Genomic DNA, 27,531 nt, shown 5'->3' with positions numbered 1-27,531 from the left:
GGAGCCAGATTGCAGCCTGAGACCATCATCATTTTCTTGTCCTCATCTGGTGGTAAGTAGGCAATCAAGTATATTATTAGTGGCACTAATCTCTAATTTACTTCACATTAAAGGGACACTAAAGTCACCAGTACCACTACAGCTGAAAATACATTGTGTGCAGTACTGGCGTTGGCCCATATGGCAGAGCATATGGGTGGGGTATTGTGATGTCACACGGCAAATTTTTGTTTGTCTAGGGCGGCAAAAATCCTTGCACCGGTCCTGCTTTCAGCCTAAATGCGTGACCTTGTGTCCTATGTTTAGCCTTATCTATGAATAGATATTCAGATAATCATTTGTACTGGCCCTGAATATATTTGTTTAATTTTATCATACCCATCTGAGGCACCGATTTTCCGAACTAAAGAGAGGCACCCATTTCTAATTGAAGTGACCTTTACATGGGGCATTATTTGTTCTTATTTAAGAAGAGATACCAAAAGACTGATAAATAGCAGAAAATCACTAGAAGAAAATAATAAAATTTTCAATAGAAAACTTAAAGAAGCAGATAATAAAATAAAATCTTGAAAACAATGAAAATGACGTAAGGTTTTAGAGGAGCACAATATAACATACCCTGCAGCCAGTCTACACCTTCCTGTAGTCCCTCTCCTTTAAGGCCGTCACTTGCACTACAAGAGAAGATACGGCAAAACATTATTTATCCAAACATAAAGAGGACGCTATAGCATTTTTTCTAACACTACATTGTTTCTGTCTGGTTTAGTACCCTTCCCCACTTGTGCTTGCCATAAAAAATATTAATAATAAAAGTTGTTTTTTTTATTACAATTTTCCAGCTGCAATCAGTTTTACTCTGTCAGTGCAGCACACAAGTCTCTAGTACGGCAGCCACTAGAGGCATGTGTAACCCTTTAAGATAAAAATGGCAATGTTTGAAGGGTTAAACATATACCTTGAAGGGTTAAACATATATGACCACTGCATGGAGATGAAGTGATCTGGGTGATATTAGTGGCCCTTTAAAGGAACTGCAAGGCTTAGTTTAAAAAGGTACTCTGCTATAAAAAGAAATGTGTGGATGATAAGTGCCATCTTCTGGTAGTTATACAAATTACCAGAAAATAGAGATTACATTGTACACACTTCTTCAAGGTGGCCACTGGAAATAGATGTGAGTGGCTGTCTGTGCAGCGTGGTATTCCATTTCATGCCATTCGATAGTATCTGGTCACTGTGATAACTAAGACTTCACTTCTAGTTATGGTTGTATTGTTATGTTAAACCCTTAATGTTATTATTGTATTATTATGTTGAGGAGAGAGAAGGAGAGAGAGACTGACTTGTGTTCTTCGGCAGATGTGCTGGGTGCTTGCATGAGCAGGACATGTGCATATACCAGCTTTCTAACTGTCCCCACTGTCACTCTCTCTGAAGCTGATGTGCCTTGTCTCTCTGGTTGTCAGCTGACTAATAATATCCAAATGAATAGGAAAGCTTATAGTATATAGGGATTCCGCCTCTATTAGTGGGCTCTATGACCTCTAATATCCAGTAGTTGTGACAGTCACTTTATGTGTTTTGGGCTCAATCTCCCTTAATCGTAGGAATGCCATTTTTAAAAGAACAGTGCTGGTCTCAAATTAGAACTGCTGAATAAACATCTATATTTCTTATTTTGGTTTGTAATCTAACTAGACTAGAATATAGCTGTCTGGCTCTTGGTACTAGTTCAAGTATTACAGCCTGTGTCATATTATTATTAGTATAGCAATGACATATTCTGCAGCGCAGTACTTCATACAGCTAGAATCATGCTTATTGAAGCTAGCAAGACATCATTTGCGCAGAGCTAAGCTTCGCTGAGATGGAGACTTTAAAGTGACCAAGATTACGGGGGTGTTCTTTCAGATATTTTGCCACATGCATGCAGTGCATTGTAAAACTCTTCTATCTCCTGCTAAACCAGCCCTGAATAGTTACAAAAGAATATCTTCTGAAAGTAATCCCTCTGGCTCTGTCGTTTCATATCTCAGCTGGAGGAAGTAAGTGTTCTGTTTGAGAGAACCATCGCACTGTAATGACCACAAGCGAGAATTCTAATAGTATTCTTGTAGTTCTTGCAATGTATAGTGCTGGGACAATTGAGGTGGCTTATCGGGACTTCTAGCAAACACAGAAATGACCTTTAAAAATAATAGATGCATTACCAAATATGCCATGGCTTGTCTTTGATGTTTTCTAAGCACAGCATCTGAGACACTTTCACGGATGACAGGGAGTCTCTGAGATCCATCTTGTTAGCGAAAAACAAAATTGGTATCCGCTTGTGTTTAATATCTAGGGTATATTAAAAAGAAAGTTACATTTAGTACAAGTCATGACTGTCTGTGTAATACATTGAAAGCATAAAAATGGGATATAATATAATTTATTTGGTCAATGCACCTAAAATGTCACGGTTTTACAGGATAGAGAAGATTATAGTGAATATTTCACTTATATACTTGGCTAGCTCATAGGTAAAGCTATTTCACTTTGCATTTTTTGACATGATGCTTACAGCTGTGCTATCAAATGTAGAGGCCAAAAGCAGCTGTGTGCACAGCCTCAAATCCTCCTAGTAACAAGGAGGCATCTCACAATTCATAGAATGCATCCTTACACTAGGAATTGAGCTATACTGAGCATGTATCTTTTGTCCATTGTATGATGCGATTTTTAATTTTTTCTCGAACAGGTATACATTTTCACTTAAAGGAACAAATTGTATTCCTAACTCTATAGTGTCCCCACCACTAAAGGAACAAATTGTATTCCTAACTCTATAGTGTCCCCACCACTAAAGGAACAAATTGTATTCCTAACTCTATAGTGTCCCCACCACTAAAGGAACAAATTGTATTCCTAACTCTATAGTGTCCCCACCACCGACAAAAATAAATAAATAATAATTTAAAAACAAAACTGATAATTTTAAAAAAGGTTGTTTTTTTAACTTACCTTATCCCAGTGACGAGGCTTTCTTGTCAGTTTCTGACCTCTCCTTCCCAACTGAAGCCACGGAGTAAGCTCCACTGATATTAGAGAGAATGCCCTGCCCTTTTCCGGTGTAATCAAATCCAAAGCTCCTGAGAGGAGCACTGGAGACCTAATGCACATGCACGGCGAGCACCACGCGGGATTTCAAAATTCCACATAGGGCTTCCGCATCACGTGACTATGTCTTACTTGGTCTGTACAGCGGAAGTATCTCTAGTGGCTTTCAGTGTGACAGCCACTGTAGGAGGAGTTAACCCTGCAAGGTAAACATTTCTCATTGCAGGGTTAAGGGGACACTGCACCCAGGGCCGGCGTGTCCAAAAGGTGGCACAGGCGCAATATTTCAGTGACTGTCAGGAGGGAAGCTCTCCCTCCTGCCAGGCCACCATCTCGGCCCCCGGCGCGGCGTGCGGTAGTACGGAGATCAGACGCGGCGAGGGAGCTCTAATCTAACCGCTCTGCTCCCTCGCGCGCTGTCAGCTGATGCCGCGGGAGCCGGAATATGACGTCAGTGTGTGAGTGTCTGTGTGTGAGTGACAGTGTGTGTGTCTGTGAGTGACAGAGTGTGTGTCTGTAAGTGACAGGGTGTGTGTCTGTGAGTGACAGTGTGTGCGTCTGTGAGTGACAGTGTGTGCGTCTGTGAGTGACAGCGTGTGCGTCTGTGAGTGACAGCGTGTGCGTCTGTGAGTGACAGCGTGTGCGACAGCGTGTGCGTCTGTGAGTGACAGCGTGTGCGTCTGTGAGTGACAGCGTGTGCGTCTGTGAGTGACAGCGTGTGCGTCTGTGAGTGAATCATTATTTAATACAAAAGAATTACCTTTAACAAAATAGGTTATAGCTTGCACAAATCAAGGTAAGTAACCTTGAAAAAATGTTTCTCTGTCTCCAGAGGGTGTTGGCTAATATATTGTATAATAGACAATAATAATAAACAAACACATATCTTGACAAATGTGAAAGGTTTTGCATAGTACACTAGTTACAGAATATAGACAAAAGCACCAGGTAAAAAAAAATAAAGGGAAAACAAAAAATATATTGTCAGTTTTTAACCGAGGAACACAAAGTAAATGAAGTACATAAAAAGCACATCAGTGCTGTACTATTGTAAACTAATAAAATGTGTCCATTTCTGTAGCGGAGGTTCTACTGGCAGGTAAATGGAGAGAACGCCAGTGTATAAAATAGATCTAAACTAAGAAACGTGATACAATATTAATTCTGCGGCACAGATATATCAGGACTCTTATTTTACTGCCAAGACAAGAAAGGGGGTTGAAAGGAAGAAAAAAAAAAAAAAGAAGATTTATACATCAAAGGAAACTGACAGAAACAATTTAGTTGATGATCAAAGTTTTCATCCAGCAATGACCATTAAGAGGCTGACCTAGAGTCACTTTTTCAGGATGAATAGGATGAGGTGCCAGGATACCGAAATGGAACGGAGGTAAAAATAAAATGACAGTGAGTACATTATAGAAGCAGGCTTGACATGACACTCTCAGAAATAATGGGGTTTGATAGACAGGAACGCTTCAAGTAATGATCACCTACAACACAGGAAACCTATTCTCCAGCACTCGTTTCTGCATAGTAAATTATATTCCATAGTTTTACACCCATTACAGAAAAAAAAAGGAAAACCAAGGTAAAACCAGGGCATATTGTGGGCTTCTAGATGACCAGCTGGATTCTTTGAAGATCTGAACTTGGCAAACACCTAAAGGGTTAAATTGAACCCATGGCTTAATATATTGTGTGTGATAAAAAAAAATACCATCATCATTACTGAGAGTCACAAAAATGTTTTGATTGCATGACATTTTAAGGGAAAGTGAAAGGTTCCAAACTCATCACTGTCATGAAATGCCTCTGTTTATCAAATTAGGGAGCTCAGTCCTCTATAAGGTGAAACTAAATACATTTTTTTCATTAGTCTTACAGATTCAGGACAAACCTGTATTCCCAACATTCTAGTGCACCTGTCCCTAGTTATATATAGCTATCCAATGCCCCTCCTATAGACGGGCATTAGGGACATGGCCGAGATGAAGTGGTCTGGGTGACTTTATTGTTTTTAAGTGTTTAGAATTTTATACTGTCAAACTGAAACCTTTAAAAGGAACAATCTAAACACCATAATTACTACAACTTTTTGCAGTGCTTATGGTGCATGGAGCCTTTTTGTGCAGTATTCATGCAGTTTGACAAAAGATTGGGGGTTCCCAGAGAATTATAGTCACAAACCAACTGCTTCTCCCATCATGCTGATACATTTCACATTATTATCTATATAAACAGTGAGCATGCTTTGTGTCCTTACACCATGCAGTGCCAGTCTGTGAGCACCGGTTTATAGCAGGATTTGGCCAAGCTAAATAGCTGAAACATCTATTCTTCTGAATCACTACTGGGTGAAAGCTCGGTGCTTACAGTCTAATACTGCATGCTCACGCCGTACAAATGTTAATAATGACATTGGAGGCAGAGGGAATCAGCTCAGGGTGTTAGGAGATCCCCCAATTTTGTGGTCCTAACCTCAGCTGAGTTTGTGAAGTACTTCTATATGTTTATTTATTATTTTGTTTTAAATTAAATGTCCACTTTTACAACAAACAAACTGATCAACTGATTTCACGAATATAATGGAAAACACGTCAAGACTGCAGCTCCCTTTGCAAATGTAGCTTCCCTTTAGATGTAGCGGCATCTAAATGGAGTAACATTTTTTTTAGTACACCCTACGAGTGCTGGATCGAGAGGAACCACAGAACTTCCAGTAAAATGATTCTCCTGCTATCCCTCCTCCCTCCCACCTGTCAATCAATCCTCAGCAAAAAGGAATATTCTGACTTGATATCAAATAATCAATTGGCAGATGTGGGTGCAATTTATTTATAAAAAGGTTCATCTCCCAGGCTATACATTTGCTAGCATATATATATATATATATATATATATATATACAAAAAGAGAATTTAGAGACCCTGCTGCTGTACCTAAAATTAAGGACATAACATGCAAATATTGTTTGATGTATATGTATAAAACAATTACACAGTTGCACTCACAAATTTCCAATGTAACAAGCGCCTTATGGGTGCCACCCACGATATCAAATAGGGGGTTATCCACCAAGCCAGTAGAATGAAGTTCCTGCACCTTGAAAAACGCTCCAAAGATGTATTCTCTCCAAAAGGATATTTATTCGATACAAAATTGTGTAAAAATGCACAAATATATTTAAAATAACGGTCCTACGCGTTTCTTCCTCATCCGAGGACTTCCTCAGGGACTCGTATAATTAAAACAATATACAAAATAGTACAGTGCAAAAATCCAGCCTTTACATTTGCTAGCAATTCTGCTACTGCAACATACACATGGAATTTTATATTCTTTTAAAGTAAATAAAACCACTTTAATGACCAATATTAACATGTTCATTTATGCTTTCATCACAATCTGGTCCCTATCTGCTCTATACAGAACAGCTACCTTTAAATGACTGTGCCGTTCCATTTTGATATGTTATCTCTAAAGGCTGGTTTGTTAGATCTGAAAGGGTTAAAGTGGCAGCTACCCCACCTTTTTACATTTGCTGGGCGAGCTGCCATTGTGCGTAGATGAATTGAATATCAACCAACTGCTAGCAGTGCACCAATTTTAAAATCAATACATTTTGCTTTAATGTATCTGAAGCCACGGAAGTTTTGTTAGCCCAATACTACGCTGGGATGGAGGGCAGTCACAGCTCAGGAGGCTGAGATTAAAATCCGTCAGAAAGACTTGAGGTGTTTAAACTGCTGACATACATCATTCGAGCTGAGTGCTCTTCAGTAGCAGGCGTCAGCGGCAACGGCGGTGCTGACAAGATGAGTTTAAAAAAAAAAAAAACATCTGATGAGAAAGGGAGAGGGGGAGAGACAGCAATCTCACCTGCGTGATTTAAAAGGGTCTCCAGTTCCTCTTTGGCCACAACCATTCGGAGCTTGTCACTGCTGTCAATGACAAAAATAATAGCTTGGCCTTCCCTGCAGCGTGGAAAGAAGAGAAACAGATTTATAGAAAAGCAAATAATTCACTTTGGAAACAGGTTCACAGCAACCAGCTTTTTACCTTTTTCACTCCTCTTAACCGAATAACCTTTAATAGTTATTCCAGTAGTGTGGCTTACACATTGAGTGATTACACTACTTTTTTCAGTCCTTTATTAAGTTCACTCTTTATGAACAAGAGAGGGCTTCTGAAGTCTGGAGAAGAAATTAACGAATCCTAACATGGGGGTGCATTAAATAGATTTACAGATCTATACAGCCTTTAAAATGTAAGAATCAATACAACTGAATCCTAGATAATAAAAAGCATTAGAAACGAAAACGCATGTATGTTGATATAGTCACAAATGAATAGGCCTGTTTTATCTTGGGTAGCCCAGCCAGGTATTGTATGAAAATAAAGAATGCAGAAAAAAATAATTTAAATGCAAATTGTAAAATGTAGACAAAAATAGCAACCCCGGAAAAACTCTCCAACTGAATTAAACTTACGGGTTGAATATTTTCATCTAAATTGTGCCACTCAGATTTAAATTTAAAAAGAATCAGAAATGAGTGAATAACTGTAAGACAGAAGTAGCTTTTTTAAGTTCTTCTGACACAGCGTGGCATCTGACGCAGATGTCAAGTATACCGTAATTTAGAGAAAAGCAGGAAAAATGGTTCCCAATCACTATGTCAATGCAGAGCATCTCAGGAAGATGGTAGCAATGATAATCAGGAAGCACAGTACTGGCAAACTTGTTTGTAAGTGTCTTTCTGATGCACATCTCACTGTAGTACCGTAAACACTTCAATTGCAATTTCTGGGGTGAGAAGAAAGAGGAATTGCTCCCACTGAAAATATGCAGGCTATTGTTTAAATGTTATTTTAATTATTGTGTGACAGTGTTTCTAGAGACCGATCCTAGTTAAAATGTAAAGGACATATATTCATATACAGAACACGCTCCTAAATAACTGTATATCTAGGAGCTGAAGGATTTCAGGTATTCAGCCTTCAATACATCCGTGACAAACTCAACAAGACAGTTTTATGATTCAGCAGACATTTCCCCAATCACAGCTATAAACAGCTCAGGTGAAACACGGCTTATTCAGACACTTATAAATAGATCTGGAAGTGGCACATCATTTTGATAAATATAAGTGTAGTTGATTTTGACATTTAGATAAAAAAAAAACACACTCCCAAAACAAACACATGCACGGCTTGGTGAGTCTGGTCTTATGGTGGGGAGTGGAAGCCGGTATTGGAAGATGATCTGCAATGTATCGCACAGCTGGCATTCCCAAAGTGCACCGCAGGATAAAATTCTAATTAGTGTGATACTGCAAATAAATGTGAATAGCAACCCTCTCACATCAGATGGCTTGCCTAGGCTGTGTGGATACAGTAAGATTTACTCAACCAAACCAATAAAAACAATGATGTTTTTATACATTTACACCTCTTTCTCTATACTCCATAACTCAAATTACACATACAGTTCACCACATCTGAATTCTCCATTCACATATCTCTCTCCGTCGGGTGCACACCCCTAAACCATAAAAACCTTTAAATATCTCACTTTTAGAAGCTAATGACATCTACAAACCTGGTCCTCACCCATAATCCCAGTGACCCCCAAGTTCAGTTATCCTTTTTAGAGAAAATGCTGTGTTTTCATTGCTGCCTAGTAACAACTCTAGTGGCAGTTACTCATAAGGCCACTAGAGGTGCTTCCTATCCAAGTGCTGTTCTGCATGGAGATGCATTGATTCATCTTAGCTATGGAGGTTGGGCCAGCCGTGGTGAGACTGGTGAGGCGAGAGAGAAAAGGTAAGCTAAAAACCTTTTCATTCCAATCTGAGGGGGGCTGGGGACTTAACATTTACCCTAGCACTATAGTTTTAGGAATCCATGTTTGTATTTCTAAAACTAAAGTGTTTCTTTAACATTCCTACTATTCTTACCAAAATGGCAGAATGGTATTATGACATAAGGAACCTCTACTGTCTTCCATACTGACAGCATTGTTACACAATACACTTTTCTTCAACTCTAACAAATTTGCATCAGTCATAATTTGCCAGTCTAGACAGCAAATATGCCTTCCTTGACACTCAAGATGTTACCTTCCAAATGCTCTACCAATGCAGAACATTTGCCTAACAATCCCAAATCTCTGGAGCATTTAATAAACTATAGCTTTAAGCAGAACTCCATTAACTGCACACTTATGTGAAAAACAACGTGACTTGTCTACATTGCGCACACCTCAAACAGATCTCAGACAGATGCATGAAAATAACATAAACCTTTATCATTCTCCCCTACAGCTTCAATTAGTCCACAGGGACATGTATTACATTCCTACAGTTATATAATAGTTTTATTTCTACTTCTACATCACTTGTAACTCTAAAAACTGCCTCCAACTCTGTGTGTATACTGTTCCAGGATACATTCAAATAAACATAATATTCCGTTTTTTATTTTTCATTTGACTGTTCATTCTTTTACAATAAAATGAGGAGGGCGGGGGGTAAGAGGTTTTATAGATTAACGTTTAGTTACAGTAGGATGCAGAAAAATGGTCAGATATTTTTCTCACATGTATTTGTAAGGAACCTGATGTTATTTTTACAAATTCAGCTAAAAATCTCTAAAAATGCAAAAAAAAAAATATTTTAATTGACACAATAAGTGCAAGCAGCACAAAGAAGTACACCAATTGCCTATACTATGCAGGGCTTTGCCAATTGCTTTAGCAGTCTGCAATAATCCCTGTGCTATAGTGAATGATGCCAGACTCCTCACTCCTCCTCCCCACTTGGCTGTTAGAATGCAGCAGTAAAAATTGCCTTCAAAACTTTTTGTACTATGAGGGATGAGGGAGATGCACTATACAAAGACTCTGTTGAGGAACAGAAAAAAGCCCTGGCAAAGAAATGTTGTACGGGTGAAACATTGCATAGGTTACGTTTAGTTCTGTATTGCAAATCAAAAAGAAACTTCACTTGTGTATAAAGCTTATTGGGAGAGAATGTATCTATCAGTATTGCAGAACATATTTAATGTTCTAGTCATTTAATACTTTCTAGTCATCACTAGTCATTTGCAAGAGAAAATGTAGCCCTGGTGAGAAGATATCCAAATCTAATTAGAGTGCCATGGACTCTCTGGGCTTGCACTGGAGAGCAACTGTTAACACCTGGCTAGTAACATTGGACTTAAAATTTGAAGCTCTTTTATATACACATTAGATTGCAATGGGTCAAACACAAGTATATTTATACTGTGGGATTGGGGATGTATACATTTGGCTGGGCCAATTCAGCAACAATTCACAGTCTGCCTTAAAGGGACACTATAGGCACCCAGACCACTTAAGCTCATTAATGTGGTCTGGGTGCAGTGTCCCTATTGAACTTAGTGCTGCAATGTAAAACATTCAGTTTTAGCAGTTTTAGAGAAACTTCAGAAAACCCCCAGTATCTTTGGTGGATGTACAGACTAATTGAGAATATTTACAGGTTTATTCACTAAGGTGACAATTCAAAGTGAATAGATATAGAATAAATTTGACATTTACTTTAGTAAATAACCCTATAAGTGCCTGTGTACGTTTTTTTGCCCGACAAACCAGTCAGCTGCAACGTGATTTTTCTACTTGATTGCCAAGGTAATAATATGGCATTTAAATGTCGAGAGTGCTAAAATATGTGATCACCCTCCCTGGAGAGACTACTTGTCAGGACTGGTAAACTGCTACTTCATATGTAAGTGGACCCGCTACATTCATGTTCCGTGGGAAGATGATGATCGCGTGTTCCCCTCCATACAAATGAGCTATTGAACACAGTTTGACATTTCATTGTATGTTGGAATCTGAGGGATTGATTGCTGTTAAAATCCAGCTGGAGACATTGGAATGAATGAGTACAACCTGTAACAGGTTTAATACAATTGGAAACAATATAAAGGTCACACCAATTTTCACTTATAGTGAAAAACCCTGCAGAATACATACAAACATTTTCAAGCAGGGCACAGGCATCTTTCAAATTGTGTAGTACCAATTCGACATTAATAGTGATATACTAGTCAGGATTCCCACACTGACATGGCCTACCAGTTAATTCTGGGTAGTTTAAGTCATATAAAATGAAAAAAGTGGTTAATTGGCAATTTAAGCAGCTGATAATTTCCATGACCGATGGATATCCAATGCAAGGCAGTAGATTAATCTGCATGAAAATTCTTTTAAATGTCACCAACTCATTTCCGATAATTAAAAAATGCAGGGTTTAATGACTTTGCAAAAAAAAAATTACAAATATATATTTAAAAAAAAAAATTCACATATTGTGGGTACAATTTTAAAAAAGTCTGAAGGCAGGTATGGGCAACCTGTAGAGACCTGATTATTCGCCAACTAGAAAATGGGGTTTAATGTACTTACTTGTAATAATGCTCCCAGAGATTCCTGTATCTTCCCTGGCCAGACATATCGAAAACAGTGAAAGACAAGCTGGAACAAAAAATAAACGTACAACAGTCAGTCAGTAAAATACGCAGGGTATTTAGCATGCTAAGCATTTATAGGGGAAGGAATTACGTGTGTATTTCTAACCGATTCAATGCGGTGGGAGGGGGCGGGGGGCTTTTCATGATGGTGGTCATATCACTAGTAATTAAAATATTAATTGTTACAGTGACCAGCTTACTGATGTCATGCCACACAGATCAAAGACGGAGTATATCTGCTGCCACAATGTATAAAGAATACACTTATCACTACATTTGTGACACAGATTATTTTCTACAGAGGTCCGCTTCATGGACCTCTGGAAAAGACAGCACTTAGAGATTTGTATTGACTAATTTAGTTCAATGGCAAATCCGTAAAGGTAGTTCATCGACCAGTGGAGTACTAGGTAACCGGTCATTAGTGTTATGGTACTTTTTGAGAGTAAACCAAAATGTTCAAAGTCTATCTGTTCCTGTCCAAATCAATAAAATTAAATTGCGTATATACGCTGAAGTAATTAAGTCTGACACACGAGGTTCAGGTTAAAATAACTTCGAGAAAGTTTATTGGCAAGTGAAGTAAAAGCGGGCGCGCAGGCCCTTTTAAGAGGCATTTTGCGTCATCATTGATTATTAGAATATCAGCAAATAAACATCATCAATTGGATTAATTGTTAAGTGACGGAGTTAGTGTCTTACCTATTGGTTAGTAAAATTAAGAGGTTAGTCCCGTGCCCACCCATCAGAGGTGGGATTATTCTGGACACGGGTGGGGGACAAGGGGGTCCTAAGCGTCATTTTACACGGTCAGTGATATCAGGCTTTATGTCCAGGTGCAAGGTCTCTTATGAATAGAACATTTCATTACTACTGTGTTCTGTGGCCTTCAAACTGTACTATCTTACAAGCTCTTAAGGAGTAGCCAGCAAGTCTTAAGGAGTAGCCAGCACCTCCTGGTACTTGTCCTTGAAGGAAACACGGTCTTTGTCTACTGTATTAATTGGGTTGAGAAGTTCAGTCACGTAATGTAGTTTTAAAATGAACAAGTTAAGTCATGAGGACAAAATGGAGGATTGAAGAAGTCAGGTTAGGAGGACAAAATGGAGGACGAAGTCACAGTATAAAGTTAAAATGGAGTTAGTACAATAATTCAATACAAGTACAATAAAGATTTTTAATAATTCCACATCAGTCCCCCCTATGAAATGTTAGATTCTAAGAGATAAAACTTTATTATATTAGTATCAGAAGACGTGTTAACCCAAAGGCACAGAAACCCCGTGGCCGCTAGCTAGGTGTTAATGCAAAGTGCAAGGCTGTCCCTAGGTCTGACCCTAATAGGCTAACCATCCGTCAGTATGGCTCTCGAACGCTTCACACCCAAGGGTATCCCATGGCAGCTAACCCACCACTTCTCCACATGGGGCCTTTACCATTCACTGACAGATGCTGTCCCTGAGCTAGTCCCTTCCTAGAATTCCTGCACTTTATCGACAAAAGGGAATGTTTGCAGCGGCAGACAGGGTGAGTTGATGTCTTGGAATTCTTGGTCATCAACTTCGAGATGGGTCAAAGTGGGTGCTGCTTGGTCAACAGTCTTCATGAGGGATTTTCTCAGACATGGGAGGACACAACAAAAGAGAAGAGCAAAAATAAAAAGAAAAATTAGTATAGCCATACCAATCTGCATTAAAGCCTTTTGCCATCCTGTCATCCAACCAAACCATCTTTCCCAGGGATCTTTTATCCCAGAATTCCTTTTTAACTCTTCAGACAGGTCATTTAATTTTTCTATAGCTAGTGTGACTTTACCATTAGGGCCTGTGTTTTCTGGGATGTAGGTACAACATGTCATAGTGTCGGGCAAAATCTTACAAACCCCTCCTTTTTCGGCTAAGATCATATCTAGGGCCATCCTATTCTGAAAAGTCATTTGGGATGTGGCCTGTAACTGTTCGGCCAATCCCTGGAGGGCGTCTCTGGTGTAATTGACAAAACGCTGTTGATTATAATAAATGTAATTTATCCAATTTAGATTCTTGTTTGCGGTAACTATGGTAAAAATTGATTCAAATCCTGCAGCAACTTCATCCCTAGCTTTAAACTCATTGGGCACCCCCCTGGGCACTCCAATGGCATCAATATATACATGAGGATCAAAACTTCCTTTCACTGGGGCGTCACGTTTAACCTTAGTGTGGCTGAACTCATGGGTGTTGAGGTGTGTGTCAGAAATAATATGTATAGGCATAATGGCCTTAGTCAAAGTACACTCTCCCCACCATTCTGTGTCCATTCTGGATCTTAGCTGTAAATCCCCACACAACCAATAAATGTCCCCTAGTGACCTAGTGTGATGTTGCAGCAGACGTACAGGGACAGTTCTGTATGTAGCACAATAGCCTTTGGAAAAGTTACCCACAAATTTACCAATACCATCGTACATGGCATAGCAAGTGTAATTACCTTTATATACGGTAATACCATCAGGGGGTTTGACATCGTTGGCTAGGAGAGGATACTCCTTTGTCCATGCAATACATATGGACCTGTTAAAATTATAGTGATAGGCAAAAAGGCTTAAAATACATTCTTCTATATCTACAGGTAGGATTAAAGGTACGGTACCCAGGTGAGGCCGGGCACCTCCACACACGTAACATGCAGTTCTATTATGCTTATTAGCATTATATTTCATCCATTCTAACCATAAGTTTACATCATTAAAACCTGTTTCAGCGGCCATGGTATCTTCAAAAGTGGGGTTAGCAATGGCCATCATGTCTTGAAAGGTCTGGATATGAGGTTTTAATGGGTTAGGGACCATATGGGTGGCCCCTTGCCACTCAGAAGAGTTGCACATATCTTTAAGGTAGAAATGCCCTAATTTTTGGTAGGAACCCTTTTTCCAATACATTCCCATCACATACTGGTCTGCATCTGTTGGACTTGGATGCTCAATGTTAAGGATTAATTTCATTGGTGTACTCCCCCCAGGCTTTCTCAAAGTCATTCTCTGGAGGAGCGATCTACCATGATCATCTACTTTAGCTACGGCACTTTTTGGTTTGTAACCCCAGGCAGGCCCGGCATTCCACCCCGCCGCCCCCCAATGGTCACAATTGTGCCCCCATTGTTTGTCAACTACACAAACATATGGGTCTTTTGAATGAGGGATATCTCTATAGATGCTCTGGATTTGTGGTGTGGGAAATGGGCATTCTACAATATCACAATAGTCAAAGGTATAAGTAGCCACCTGGGTGCATGATGAATTATACCAGAAGGTGTACCCACTAATGTCTTTGGTAATGGCTACTTGCTGGGCCTTCATAAGGCTAATTAAGGAGAAGATGTACCAGAGATACATGTTTGTGCGATATTCGCTTCCTCTGGGGCAGGAGATTTCTTGCAGTGGGAAGCGTGGATCCAATTTGGCCTACCGGCCAATTTGACGGAGGTTGCGGTAATCAGGAGGACTTGGAATGGACCGTCAAATCTTGGTTCTAGGGTATTTTTCCGCACAAACTTCTTAACCAGGACCCAATCTCCGGGGAGTAGGTTATGGGAACCTGTATCCAATTCGGGATCTGGAATTGAAGAGAAAACTTGGGCATGTATTTTGTTTAGGACATTTGCAAGTTCAGTTACATAGTCTACTAAAACATCTGATTGGAGCTGTAACTGCTGTGGATAATAACAACCTAACCTGGGTGCTGTCCCAAATAGAACTTCATATGGGGACAGTGAATGCTTCCCTCTAGGTGTGTGCCTAACACTAAATAAAGCTATTGGCAGGCTTTCTGGCCAGGGCATCTTTGTTTCTTGTGACATTTTTAACATTCTGGTTTTTAGGGTGCCATTCATGCGCTCCACTTTACCACTACTTTGTGGGTGGTAAGGGGTATGGAAGGCTAGAGTCACCCCTAGAGCAGTCCAAATTTCTTTAGTCACAGTTGCTGTAAAGGCTGGGCCTTGATCACTCTCAATAACTTCTGGGAGTCCGAATCTACATACAATATCTGTAAGTAGGCGCTTTGCGGTTGTTTTTGCAGTGATATTGGCCACTGGGTAGGCTTCTGGCCAGCCTGAGAACATGTCCACTATTACTAGTGCATATTCATGGGGCCCACTCTTGGGCATTTGGATGTGGTCAATTTGAATTCGTTGGAAGGGGTACATGGGCTTTGCCAGGTGTTTCGCAGGCACCTTAATTGGTCTTCCTGGATTGCATTTTGCACAGATGACACAGGCCTTGCAAAAGCTATTGATCAATGTTGTGATTCCAGGTGCTTCATAATACTTCTGTATGAGGGCGGCCATCAATTCTTTTGACAGGTGCGCAGGCCCATGTGCCCATTGGACCACTGCTGGGTATAAATTTCTGGGGAGACAAAATTTGAAGTTGTTGTAATATATTCCGTCCTTTTGGACAGCTCCTTTCTTTTTCCATTTCTGGATTTCCTCAGGAGTGACTGCAGCTTGTTGTTCTTGTAAGATTCGCAAATCAGTAGGAAGAGTTTGCAAAGCAAAAATAGGGACTTCTTCTTCTTCTTCTTCTTCTTCCTGTCCGGACACTTCTTCATCCACTTCCTGCAAATCCCTGGCCGCTAACTTAGCAGCTTGATCAGCCAAATGGTTGCCCTTTGCTTCATCTGTATCCAATTTCCCATGGGCCTTGACTTTCAAAACGGCCACCTCTTTGGGGAGTAGGAGGGCATCCATTAGCTCCTTGATTGCAGTGCAGTGTTTGACTGGTGTACCGGCGGTGGTAAGAAATCCTCTAGTCTTCCAAATAAGGCCGAAGTCATGTGCCACACCCAGAGCATATCTTGAATCTGTATAGATGTTAGCACGTTTTCCTTCGGAAATTTTGCATGCTGAAGTCAGAGCCTGTAATTCAGCTTCTTGCGCAGACATTGCTGGCGGTAAGGATGATGATTTAATGACTTCATCTGTTGTGGTTACGGCATATCCTGTGTGATATGTTCCTCCTTCATCGGCATATCTCGATCCGTCCACAAACAGGGTAAAATCCGGATCTGGTAATGGGTTCTCATGCACAGTTGGTAAGTGCACTGTTTCCATTTTCATCTGTTCAAAACAGTCATGAGGTGTTTCTGGGTCATAATCATTCTTTATGACTAGATCTTGGAATTCCTTCTCCAGGAAATGGCGTGGCCATGCTTCTAGAAGGTCAGTTGTTGGGTATTTGACAATACCATTTTCCTGTAGCTGTTCTTCGTTCATGGTGGCCCATAGTTTTGCCATGGGCCCAAGATCATTCCATGACCTTGTCTTCAACTTGGTAACAGGAATATGTGGGATAGCAGTATCCCAATGACGGTAAAGGTAGTTAAGTTGTTGAGGTAGCTGGATCAAGACCATGCTATTGCCTTCAGAGTCACAATAGAAGTCTTGTGCAGTGAGCTTTACATCGGTCCGGTGGTAAAGCTCATCTTCATAGCAAGGTTCAGGAGTAATGTTCGGTTTGTACCACATGGTACAGAAGGCGTGATCTGGGCCCTCACAGAGAGGTTTTTCGCCTTCATAAAATGTCAGATGTGGATGCATGACTTTCTTGATACATCCACAGAGCAGGTGAATGTAGGTTTCATCCGTGATAAATCCATAATAGATACCCCCCTCAGGGAGTGGAAGAAGAGTGGACGGATTAAGCACTTGACATCTTTGGATGGAAATGTTGTCAGGCAAAAGAAGATGACACTGTAGGCGCAGATGTCTGGCTGGAGACACGTGCTTGAGCTGGACTTGGTTGACGATGGCAGAGATGTCATGAGGGGCCAAAACAACCAGAGGGTGGCCAAGGACCAGGTCTGAGGTCCTTTCAATGAGTTCTCTTGCAGCAAAAACAGCCCTGAGACAGGAAGGAGTCCCTCTGGCCACAATGTCCAGTTGACATGAGAAATATCCAATAGGCCTCTGGCGACCTCTTAAGTCATTAGTTTGGGTGAGTACTCCTGTTGCGTGGCCTTGTCTTTCAGAGACAAACAATTTAAAGGGTTTGGAGTAGTCAGGTAGGCCCAAGGCAGGGGCAGAAGCAATGGCCCGTTTTAAAGCATCGAAATTGGCCAGGGCTTCATTGGTCAGACAGAACGGGTCAGACTTAAGAGCATCATAGAGAGGTTGCATAAGCAGAGAGGCTTCAGGGATCCAAGCTCTGCAGTAGGAAATGAGGCCTAGGAAGGCATGAAGAGACTTTGAAGTCCTTGGAGGTGGAATGTCCAGAACAGCTCTTACCCGGTCCCGAGTAAGATGTCTGGTACCCTGAGATAGGCAATGTCCAAGGAAGATCACTGAAGATTGACAGAATTGTAGCTTGATGAGTGAAGCTTTGCATCCTTGTTCTGCCAAATAGCAAAGGAGACTAAGTGAACACCTTTCAGTAGTGGGTACATCATCTCCACATAGCAAGAGATCATCCACATACTGAAGCAGGACAACTTCTGGGTGCTCAGCTTGCCATGGGTCAAGGATGGTGCCCATGGCCTTAGCAAACTGACTTGGAGAATTTTGTGCCCCTTGGGGCATGACAGTCCAGGTATACTGTTGCATTTCATGAGTGAAAGCAAACAGGTATTGACAGGATGGGTCCAGTGGGACACTGAAAAAGGCATTGGCCAGGTCAATAACTGTAAAGAATTTTGCAGATGGTGGGACTCCAGAGAGCAGAGTATGAGGATTTGGTACAAGAGGGGTGTCCAGGACGGTAGCTTCATTAACAGCACGGAGGTCCTGGACCATCCTGTACTTCTCTGGTTCACCCTTTGGAGTTTTCTTTTTCACAGGAAATAACGGGGTATTGCATTCAGATTTACATTTTACCAGGGCACCCTTCTCCAAGAGTGCCTTGATGTGGACAGAAATTGCAGCGGACTGTGCTGGTTTTAATGGATATTGTGGTTTCCTTGGTAACTTAGCTCCTGAAATAAGCTTTACCACCACAGGGGGAACATTTAGGTGACCTATGTCCTCTGGGCCTGAGGACCATAACTTAGCGGGCACCTGTGTTTTTAATTCCTCTGGGAAATTAGACCTTAATTCTGCTGCCTCCTCACGGGGCTTTTCTAAATGCAGCATCAGAGGCAAAGAGCATAGGGCTGAAGTGTCTGATACAGACAGAGGTGTAAACATTTCTACCTGCCCATCCGGGGTAAAGGTGATGGATGCTTGCAGGCGTGAGAGAACATCAGCACCTAACAGGTTAATGGGGCATGTGGAGGATACTACAAAGCGAGCAAGCAGGCTAGAGCCAACTCGTAGTGGAGTTGTTAAAGGGCTACGTCTTGGCTGGCCATCCACTCCAACACAAGAGACATCAATACTGGACAGGAAGGATGGGTCTGGCAGGTCTTGTTCTCGTAGAACACTACGGGCTGCACCTGTGTCAACTAGAAATGTAGTAGGATGGTCTTCAATGGGCAAAGTCACTGTGGCAAGTGGCCCTCCCTTATCCCCTATAGACGCTGCCATTATAGGGGTTACAGACACAGGCTTGCCAGTTTCCTAATCATCTGGTTCTTCAATAATTGGAATCTTTTTCTCGGTCTTGGGGCCTGGGGCAGGCTTAGAGAACTTTCTGGGTGCCCCGGGTTCCTTTTTAGGTTCTGGACAATCACTTCTGTAGTGTCCCTGAGCCCCACAATTAAAACAAGTTACATCCTCTAACCTGGCACCCCTGGTGCCAGAGGTGATGGGGGTAGCGCGGGCCACCATGAGTGGAGCTGGATTGGGTCTTCTTGGGGTCTGAACAGATTCCAGACCTCTAGCAACTAAAAGCAGGGTATCCAAGGGAACAACCTTGTATTCAGGACGTGCGGCAATGATTCCTTTGCGTATAGAGTCTTTAACCCCTTGGACAAACGCACCTGACAGCATTTGTGAATGAATCTTATCTGTAAGATCAAACCCCAAATCTGTGAACATTTGATACAGTCTTGCATGAAACCTTTCCACTGATTCTCCTTTATCTTGAATAACATCAGTAAGGCCAGCAGCCTGATCTGCAAGTTTGTCCTTAGCCCATTCTCTTAATTGGGTGCAAAAAGTTACTCCAGAGGGGTAATCAACATCACTGCTGAGCAGATTTGTACTGAGGTGTCGGGCCATGCTCGGCCAATATGCATCCCCTGCTTTGATAGCACAAATGCTCAGTAAATCACGCCATGCGGCGGAATAAGTCTTTTGAATTTGAACTATCCCTCGGTAGAAGGGCATAGGCTGCTTTTCTGGGTCAGGGAGTGATTTCATTAGAGCACTAGCTTGAGTGGGATTAAAAGCAACATATTTAGGAGGGGCCTGTTCTCCCCGACCCTTGTGGCCAAAGGGGTCATCGATAGAACGGTGAGTTGGGGCTCCCGCGGCAAGCTCCGATGAGACATGGGACACCCTGTCCATCTCGTCATCATCGAATTCTATGATATTGGCTCTTTTGCGTGGTGCAGGGCCTGAATGAGGTGAAAGGATCGGTGGTTGGGAACGAGCCCCAGATGCAGGGGTGGCTAGCGAGTCATAACCTGGGGATAGGTAGTCACCGGGAATTACCAGCATCAGGGCCGAACTGGGGGCCGCCATATTGGTGGCCGGAGAAGGTACTACAGTAGGGTTAAGGGAAGAAGTGGCGGCCATGTTGGAAGAGGGCACATCCGGGGCAGACTGTGCCGGACTGGGCATGACCGGAACCTGGGGCGTGGCTTGGGGAGTGGGGAGTGGATATCCGGGATAGGGCAGGGCCATGGGATATGGGAAGGGGTAGGGCCAGGCTGGGGAGGGGAAGGAGGTGGGGTATTGAGCTGGGGTGGAGATGGGAGGGAACGGAGAGGGATTGGTAGGGGTGGGTGTAGAGGGAGGAGCCGGGGCAAGGGCGGAGGAGGTGGTTAGTTGGGTGGAAGAAGAGAGGAGGGGGTCATGAACAGAGAGAGAGTGTAGGGCAGGAATGGCAGATGAAATGTTAGGGGAAGGTACAGCAGGTAGCGTAGGGATGGATGAGGATGATGGGAATGTTAAAGATGGGGCAGGGGAAAAGAAAGATCCATCAGAATTCAAGACCGGGCAGACAGGGGAGGTGATGGGATGGGTACTGGGAGTGGGGAACATAGTCAGCTGGCTATCACTAATTGCTGACTGAACCTTGGGGATAGACATTCCCTGGGCGCCGGTTTTGGGCGCTGGCTGAGGATAGACCCCAGCAACACAATTATTATGATACACAAACAATTTCACACCTTTGTGATTTATCTCTTCCTCAACCCAACCTTCTAGCTGAATAGCCTTCGCTACTCTATACCATGCTTCAGCAGTTTTTAATAAACCATTATCTGTAAGCTTGCCTTTCTTTTCTGTCAGTAACCTACGCCAACTTTCTGGTTGCAATCTTCCACATGTCGGTACAGCAATTTTACATACTTTTGCAATCTTTTCAACACCTTTAACCATTTCCTCACCCTCTCTGTCTTCGACTAAATCACATGCTAACCAGCCCTTACTGGGCTTGTTTAAATCCTGTCCCATAATCCCTTTACCCCTATACCAGCGTCCTAGATATAGGGAGAGAGAAGGAAAACTGAACAAGAACGTCTACAATGCTCGACTGCCACCCGAGAATCGTGGGATTTTCTCAGGTGCGTCTTCCCAAAACGTAGACTAGTCACTGAATCCGCCTACCCGGGGTGGTAGACACGGATTGGAGCGAGGTGAGAAGTGTGTGACCAATCACTTCTCTTTCAAGAGAAATGGGAGTGGACAGTATAATAATATAGGAAGTTTAGAAAAGATGAAAGGTAAGGAAAAATCCTTAGAGACAGACACAGGAGTTCATGAGACTCCTAATAAAACAGACAAGACAACAATACAATTGAAATACAGTGCATGCATTACAGTTCAAATAAAATCAGCAATAATCCCTTTCCTTCTACATGTGCTTACTCCAAAGTCACCTTTCTCAACCTCGTAGTGTCCCCGCTCGGAGAACGACTTTCATAAGTCTCACTACCAGCGGCCAAGGATAACAGCTAACACCGGTCCGAAATCCTTTCCAGCCTCCCTCTACTCTGCAGTCCACAAGAATGTGGCCACGTCTATCCTCACTCCCGTAGTGCCCCTATAAATCCCACTTTATAAGTCTCACTACTACGTGATGCGAAAAACAAGCAATACCTGCCTGAATTCCCCCAGGAAACAAAGTCCCCTGCCACAAGGCTAAGTCTCCTACCACAATTAAATAATCGGTGGGCCCTCAGCTCAACTAGAGCCGAAGGGTCCGGGTCAGGACGTCCCCAACTCAACTAGAGCTGGATGGTCCGGGTCAGGACGTCCCCAACTCAACCAGAGCTGGATAGTCCGAACGCGCACAGTGAAGCTAGCTAGGCTATCAAAGTGACACAAAACGGGATCACAGGGAAACTGTGATTCTACACAGATCCCACAGTTCCACAAACTTCTTTTTCCTTACAGCCACAGCCACGAGGCTCCTAAAAGAAGTAAACAGGCAAAGAAGACCCCCCAGGAACACATCCACGGGTCAACCCCTCTTTTTCCTTACAACCACAGCACCGTGGTTCCTAAAAGAGGTAAAACAGGCAACAGAAGACCCCCCAGGAACACATCCACGGGTCAACCCCCCTTTATCCCAAAAGAGGTAAAATACAAACAGACAGACACACTGAAGACCCAGGCAAGTCCCCTCAGGTCCACCCCCCTTTATCCCAAAAAGGGGAAAACAAGCAAGACAGAACCCCAGGCAAATCCCCTGCAGGTCCACCCCCCCTTTATCTCAAAATGGGGAAACAGGCAAACAATTCAAACACACCCAGGCAACAGATAGACTAAAATGCAGGTAAACAAGTGAGTAACGAGGCACCGGGCAAGATATTACCTGTCTTTGATGTCCTCCCGGGAAGCAGTCACAGACACGTGGACGGGTCAATCAAAGGGGCTGGAACGTACCGGTGGCTCTGCAGAAGTCTCTACCGTGTATCTGGAGGTGATCAGTCTCCCTTCCTTCCCCCTGGATTCCTCCGTCCACCCTTGTCTTCCTTAGGACGGCTCACCGGCCAGACATAGCCCGGTGCCCCACGTTGGGCGCCAAGTTGTTATGGTACTTTTTGAGAGTAAACCAAAATGTTCAAAGTCTATCTGTTCCTGTCCAAATCAATAAAATTAAATTGCGTATATACGCTGAAGTAATTAAGTCTGACACACGAGGTTCAGGTTAAAATAACTTCGAGAAAGTTTATTGGCAAGTGAAGTAAAAGCGGGCGCGCAGGCCCTTTTAAGAGGCATTTTGCGTCATCATTGATTATTAGAATATCAGCAAATAAACATCATCAATTGGATTAATTGTTAAGTGACGGAGTTAGTGTCTTACCTATTGGTTAGTAAAATTAAGAGGTTAGTCCCGTGCCCACCCATCAGAGGTGGGATTATTCTGGACACGGGTGGGGGACAAGGGGGTCCTAAGCGTCATTTTACACGGTCAGTGATATCAGGCTTTATGTCCAGGTGCAAGGTCTCTTATGAATAGAACATTTCATTACTACTGTGTTCTGTGGCCTTCAAACTGTACTATCTTACAAGCTCTTAAGGAGTAGCCAGCAAGTCTTAAGGAGTAGCCAGCACCTCCTGGTACTTGTCCTTGAAGGAAACACGGTCTTTGTCTACTGTATTAATTGGGTTGAGAAGTTCAGTCACGTAATGTAGTTTTAAAATGAACAAGTTAAGTCATGAGGACAAAATGGAGGATTGAAGAAGTCAGGTTAGGAGGACAAAATGGAGGACGAAGTCACAGTATAAAGTTAAAATGGAGTTAGTACAATAATTCAATACAAGTACAATAAAGATTTTTAATAATTCCACATCATTAGTAACTTCTATGCAAGCAGGAAGGAGGATGACACTCTAAGTACCATGAATACAGCTATGGCAGCATTGCTACAATGAGTATATGATTGCTGCTTAGTGCATGAATTAACAGGTACCATGAACTTATGTTTATGCTTCTAATGAGGATAAAAACAAATCAAAAAGGCTTATAACTAAGGTGGCCATGGTTATCAAAATGAAAGCCACTGATAATGAGCAACGTGCGTAAACACTGCAAGCAATCTAAATAGCATGGCTTACAAGGCATTGATTGTAAATTAATATTTAAGACTTGATAAACATTTACTTGAAGTAAAATGCCATGTTAGATTGTTACCGATTATAACCACAAACACAATATAAGAGTACTAGCTCTCTTCAAGGATATTAACAGGTTGGGATACTTAGAGTAGACAGTATACACATAACGCAAGACACCCTTTATGAAGGACGTTTGTACAGGGCAAGATATCAAAACAACGACAAATAACGACGAAGACGTAAAACGAATGAATCCCACAGACATCGTATCATCATTGTACCTTGAAAAGTTTGTTTCTAATTTAGTCATCAGAGGTTTAATGCTGTTTCTCTGCAGCTTCTTTGTAACAAGTCTTAGCTTGGCTACAATAATATATTAATCCACTTCATCTGAACATTTATTTTTCACAGAGAACTAAGTAGGCAATTTTGATGGCGTCAAATAATCAGCTCCTGAGGGAATTTATTTAATGGTAGGAAAATGCCTGCAATGCTCGAATGCAACCCAAGCCACATGTGATAATTACACTGTTCATAGCAGTCTAGTGTTCTAATCAATTTAACAGAAAGGGAAGGCAGTTGGAGCGCAGAGCACAGTACCTCTAAATGAAATTATTATTTAACGCATTAATCAAAGACAAAGCTCAATTCGAACAATGACTTTTTAAAGGTACTTTAAAATGGAATTAAAGAAATAAGCCTAATTCGTGATGGGGGAGTTACTTTATAATTATTAGAATTCAAGCACATTCCTGTACATCATGTTTCACCAATATTCTCATTTACAAATCATTTGGAAAGTAGGTAGATTTAGCTGTACATTAATTACTGTAAGGTGACATGAAATTCCTAAGTCCATATTTATAATCTGCAGTGGTAATGGTGAATTCAATTTTTTTTCCACTTAGAGCAGTACTGTCATAATGGAGATATGCCCAAGGTTCGACAGTTATCCAACACTCACATGAGTGTGCCGAGAATTTTTGGGCAACGATGTAAATCCTGACATGGAGAGTGCTTCAGATTTAAAGTGTGCTTTTTACTTACCTCAGCTGTACTACCCACCAGTAAGTGCTTCAATTACATTTTATGGGGTGTAGGAATGAGGAACGGTCATTTTCAGAAAAATGATAGATGCACTATAAACAATGTGCTGCTCGTGTAAATTAATTCTCACATAAATACAATTCCTTGGTTTTTAAGGGGTTAAGTAAGAATAAAACCCCAAGAAAAATGTTGATCTATAAACAGGAACTTCCTAAGACAGCTTTGATTAAAATGATGATAATAGCATGCCGAGGTCAGGAGCAAATATATTATACAGCACTGTACATGGTAAACACAATGTATTTGGTGACGTACATTTAGATACTCCAAACAGTTGGACATCCTATCTTAACTAACATCATTTAAATGAGTATATTTAGCACATACTATAAATCTGTGCTGGAAAGTTGTTAACATAGCACACGAATATTCCCATTCTGTCATATCGTATTCATAATTATCACCACGTACAAATCAATGGAACAGTATGCTTTTCAAGAACTCTTTAATCTTTTATTAACATTCTGGTGGTCAAAACCTATTGACAATGTCATGGCCATTCTGCTGGACAATATATATTGGCAATTCTACAGTCATTCTACTAATCAAAACCTATTACTAATGGTATGGCCATTTTACTAGCAAAGACCTACATGCAAAACGATGGACCCTCACTCTGGTAACATAGCTACCAATGAGTACCCTGCTGGCTCTACGGTGTCCTGTAGGATTAATGCTGAGGGTGACCCCCTCCTGCTTCCTACACTCTACACCGCATTTTCTCTACACCGCTGCTTGGTTTAGGGAATGGGTTTTTCCATTCTCCTTTTATTTCAGTCCTCTATCTCATATTGCTTCTGGTTCTACTATTTGGGCGTTAAAATTGCAAATATGAAGCCTCCTGTCCTGCCATAAAATTAGGGATTATTCTAGCCTCGGTGAGGGAATAATCTAAATTTTATTAAAGACAGGAGGCAAATATTTCCCCCCCTTTTTTTTACGTTCCCTCCCTGGATTTGGGTCTTATAATTAATTGGGGATATTGTTATGTTTTGTGAATGCATTGTTTTACATAATAAAGGTTATTTCTATTATTCTGTCTGTGTCTGTGTGCATTTTATTCATCATGTTTGTGTTGTAATTATGTTTCGTCAATGCCTTTTAGTTAAGGTACATACTAGATACTAGGTCTTCATAAGATCTGTAGACTTTGTTTATTCATCAGGTATTATGATGTGCAAGTGATATTGTATGGATATGACATCTTGCCTTGACAGTTTACTTTCACAATGTTTTCCTTTTTCTTGCAGTGTAATCTGTTTTCTCTGGGCTTGACAATTGTTTCTCTGGATGTGTTTGCTACAAGGTGGATCCGTTGGTTTCCTTGCTCTCCTGCTCGACCTCATCAAAGAAAGAGGAAGTGGAAGAGCCTGCTTAGGGGTTTTATACTACTGTTGCTTTGTTCTGATTGGTTGTTTTGAAAAGTTCTGTTAACTGTTTCTTTGCTGCTGGAGGTTTCAGTAAAGAAGGTAAAGCAAATATTCGCCTCCTGTCTTTAATAAAATTTAGATTATTCCCTCATCGAGGCTAGAATAATCCCTAATTAATGACTTTACATCATAAAGAAAGCATATTTAGTGCAATGCTTTGGAGGCACCACTAGGGGCAGTGTGCAGGAAGACATGTGCTTCTGGCAGTGACATCACAGGCCAGCCTATTTAGGAATACACTGAATAAAAACCAGATGTAGGAGAAACTCTGTCTCTTTGTCTGTACCTGACTGAACCTAAGATGTAGTACCAGCTCTGACTTAACCCCAGCCAAAGGGCTGGGGCCTTGTAAGTAATATGAATCCATTGTAACATTTAGCAACTGTAATAGCCTTTTAGAACAAAAAAAAGTTGCGCCTAAAATATACAGTAAAACATACAAGAGTGTATATAATAAATAATATAAAATAATACAATTTAATATTATTTAATATTATTTATTATATACACTCATATGTTTTACTGTATATTTTAGGCGCAACCTTTTTTTGTTCTATTTTGCATAATTTCTTATCATTAGGGGATTATAGGGGACTCCCCTTTAAGGATTGCAGCCTTACTATTATTTTCTTGTGTGGCAATCTAGCGCTGATTTTTTCTCTTTCCATTGTAATAGCCTTTTGTAAGTAATATGTTGTAGTTTTGTATTGTATACTTATTGTGGTAAATTGCTTTTCTGCTAGCATCTGTTTAGCTATTATAGTTATATTAAACATACATTTAGTTTTGTATTGTATAATTATTGTGGTAAATTGACATTCTGCTAGCATCTGTTTATTTATTATAGTTATATTAAATATACATTTAATATTACATTTAATATTACAACGTTTTGTGTATTTTCTATCCACATATTCGACCATAATACCATGAACTATAAAAATATTAATGTTGTTCCGTATTGCTTACTTATTATGTATTAAGAGATTAATATTCATATTTAAGTCACGACCACAACAGAAACATTGATTTCGCTGTGAGGCCACCAGTACTAATAACCACCCAAAGGTGGAGCGGAGATGTGGCAAGAAGACACTTTAGCTTCCAGATTAGTTGAAAGTACCAGTACCGGGGGACTCCAGTAATCCAAAGTGGCCAAAAAACACCAACTCTGTAAATAAAATGTATTTATTTATTTATAACACTGGAGTGTTCCTTTAAGTTACAA

At 41.2% G+C, this 27,531-nt stretch overlaps 1 protein-coding gene across 2 annotated transcripts in view; it reads right to left on the bottom strand.

Annotated features, from left to right (window-relative positions):
* ARL6 (ADP ribosylation factor like GTPase 6) overlaps positions 1 to 27,531 on the bottom strand; it is a 45,710-nt gene that overhangs the window by 7,697 nt on the left and 10,482 nt on the right. For both annotated transcript variants that reach the window (XM_063443299.1, XM_063443307.1), the window contains 4 exons: positions 11,558 to 11,626; positions 6,988 to 7,082; positions 2,217 to 2,346; positions 622 to 677 (listed from right to left, as the gene is read on the bottom strand). In XM_063443299.1, the coding sequence (XP_063299369.1) occupies positions 622 to 677; positions 2,217 to 2,346; positions 6,988 to 7,082; positions 11,558 to 11,626 (350 nt within the window). The remainder of the gene's footprint in view (positions 1 to 621; positions 678 to 2,216; positions 2,347 to 6,987; positions 7,083 to 11,557; positions 11,627 to 27,531) is intronic.

Source organism: Pelobates fuscus, chromosome 1 (genome assembly GCF_036172605.1).
Source record: "Pelobates fuscus isolate aPelFus1 chromosome 1, aPelFus1.pri, whole genome shotgun sequence".
Lineage (NCBI taxonomy): Eukaryota > Metazoa > Chordata > Amphibia > Anura > Pelobatidae > Pelobates > Pelobates fuscus.
The sequence above is the reverse complement of the archived record's forward strand: the minus strand, read 5'-3'. Positions and strand labels throughout refer to the sequence as shown.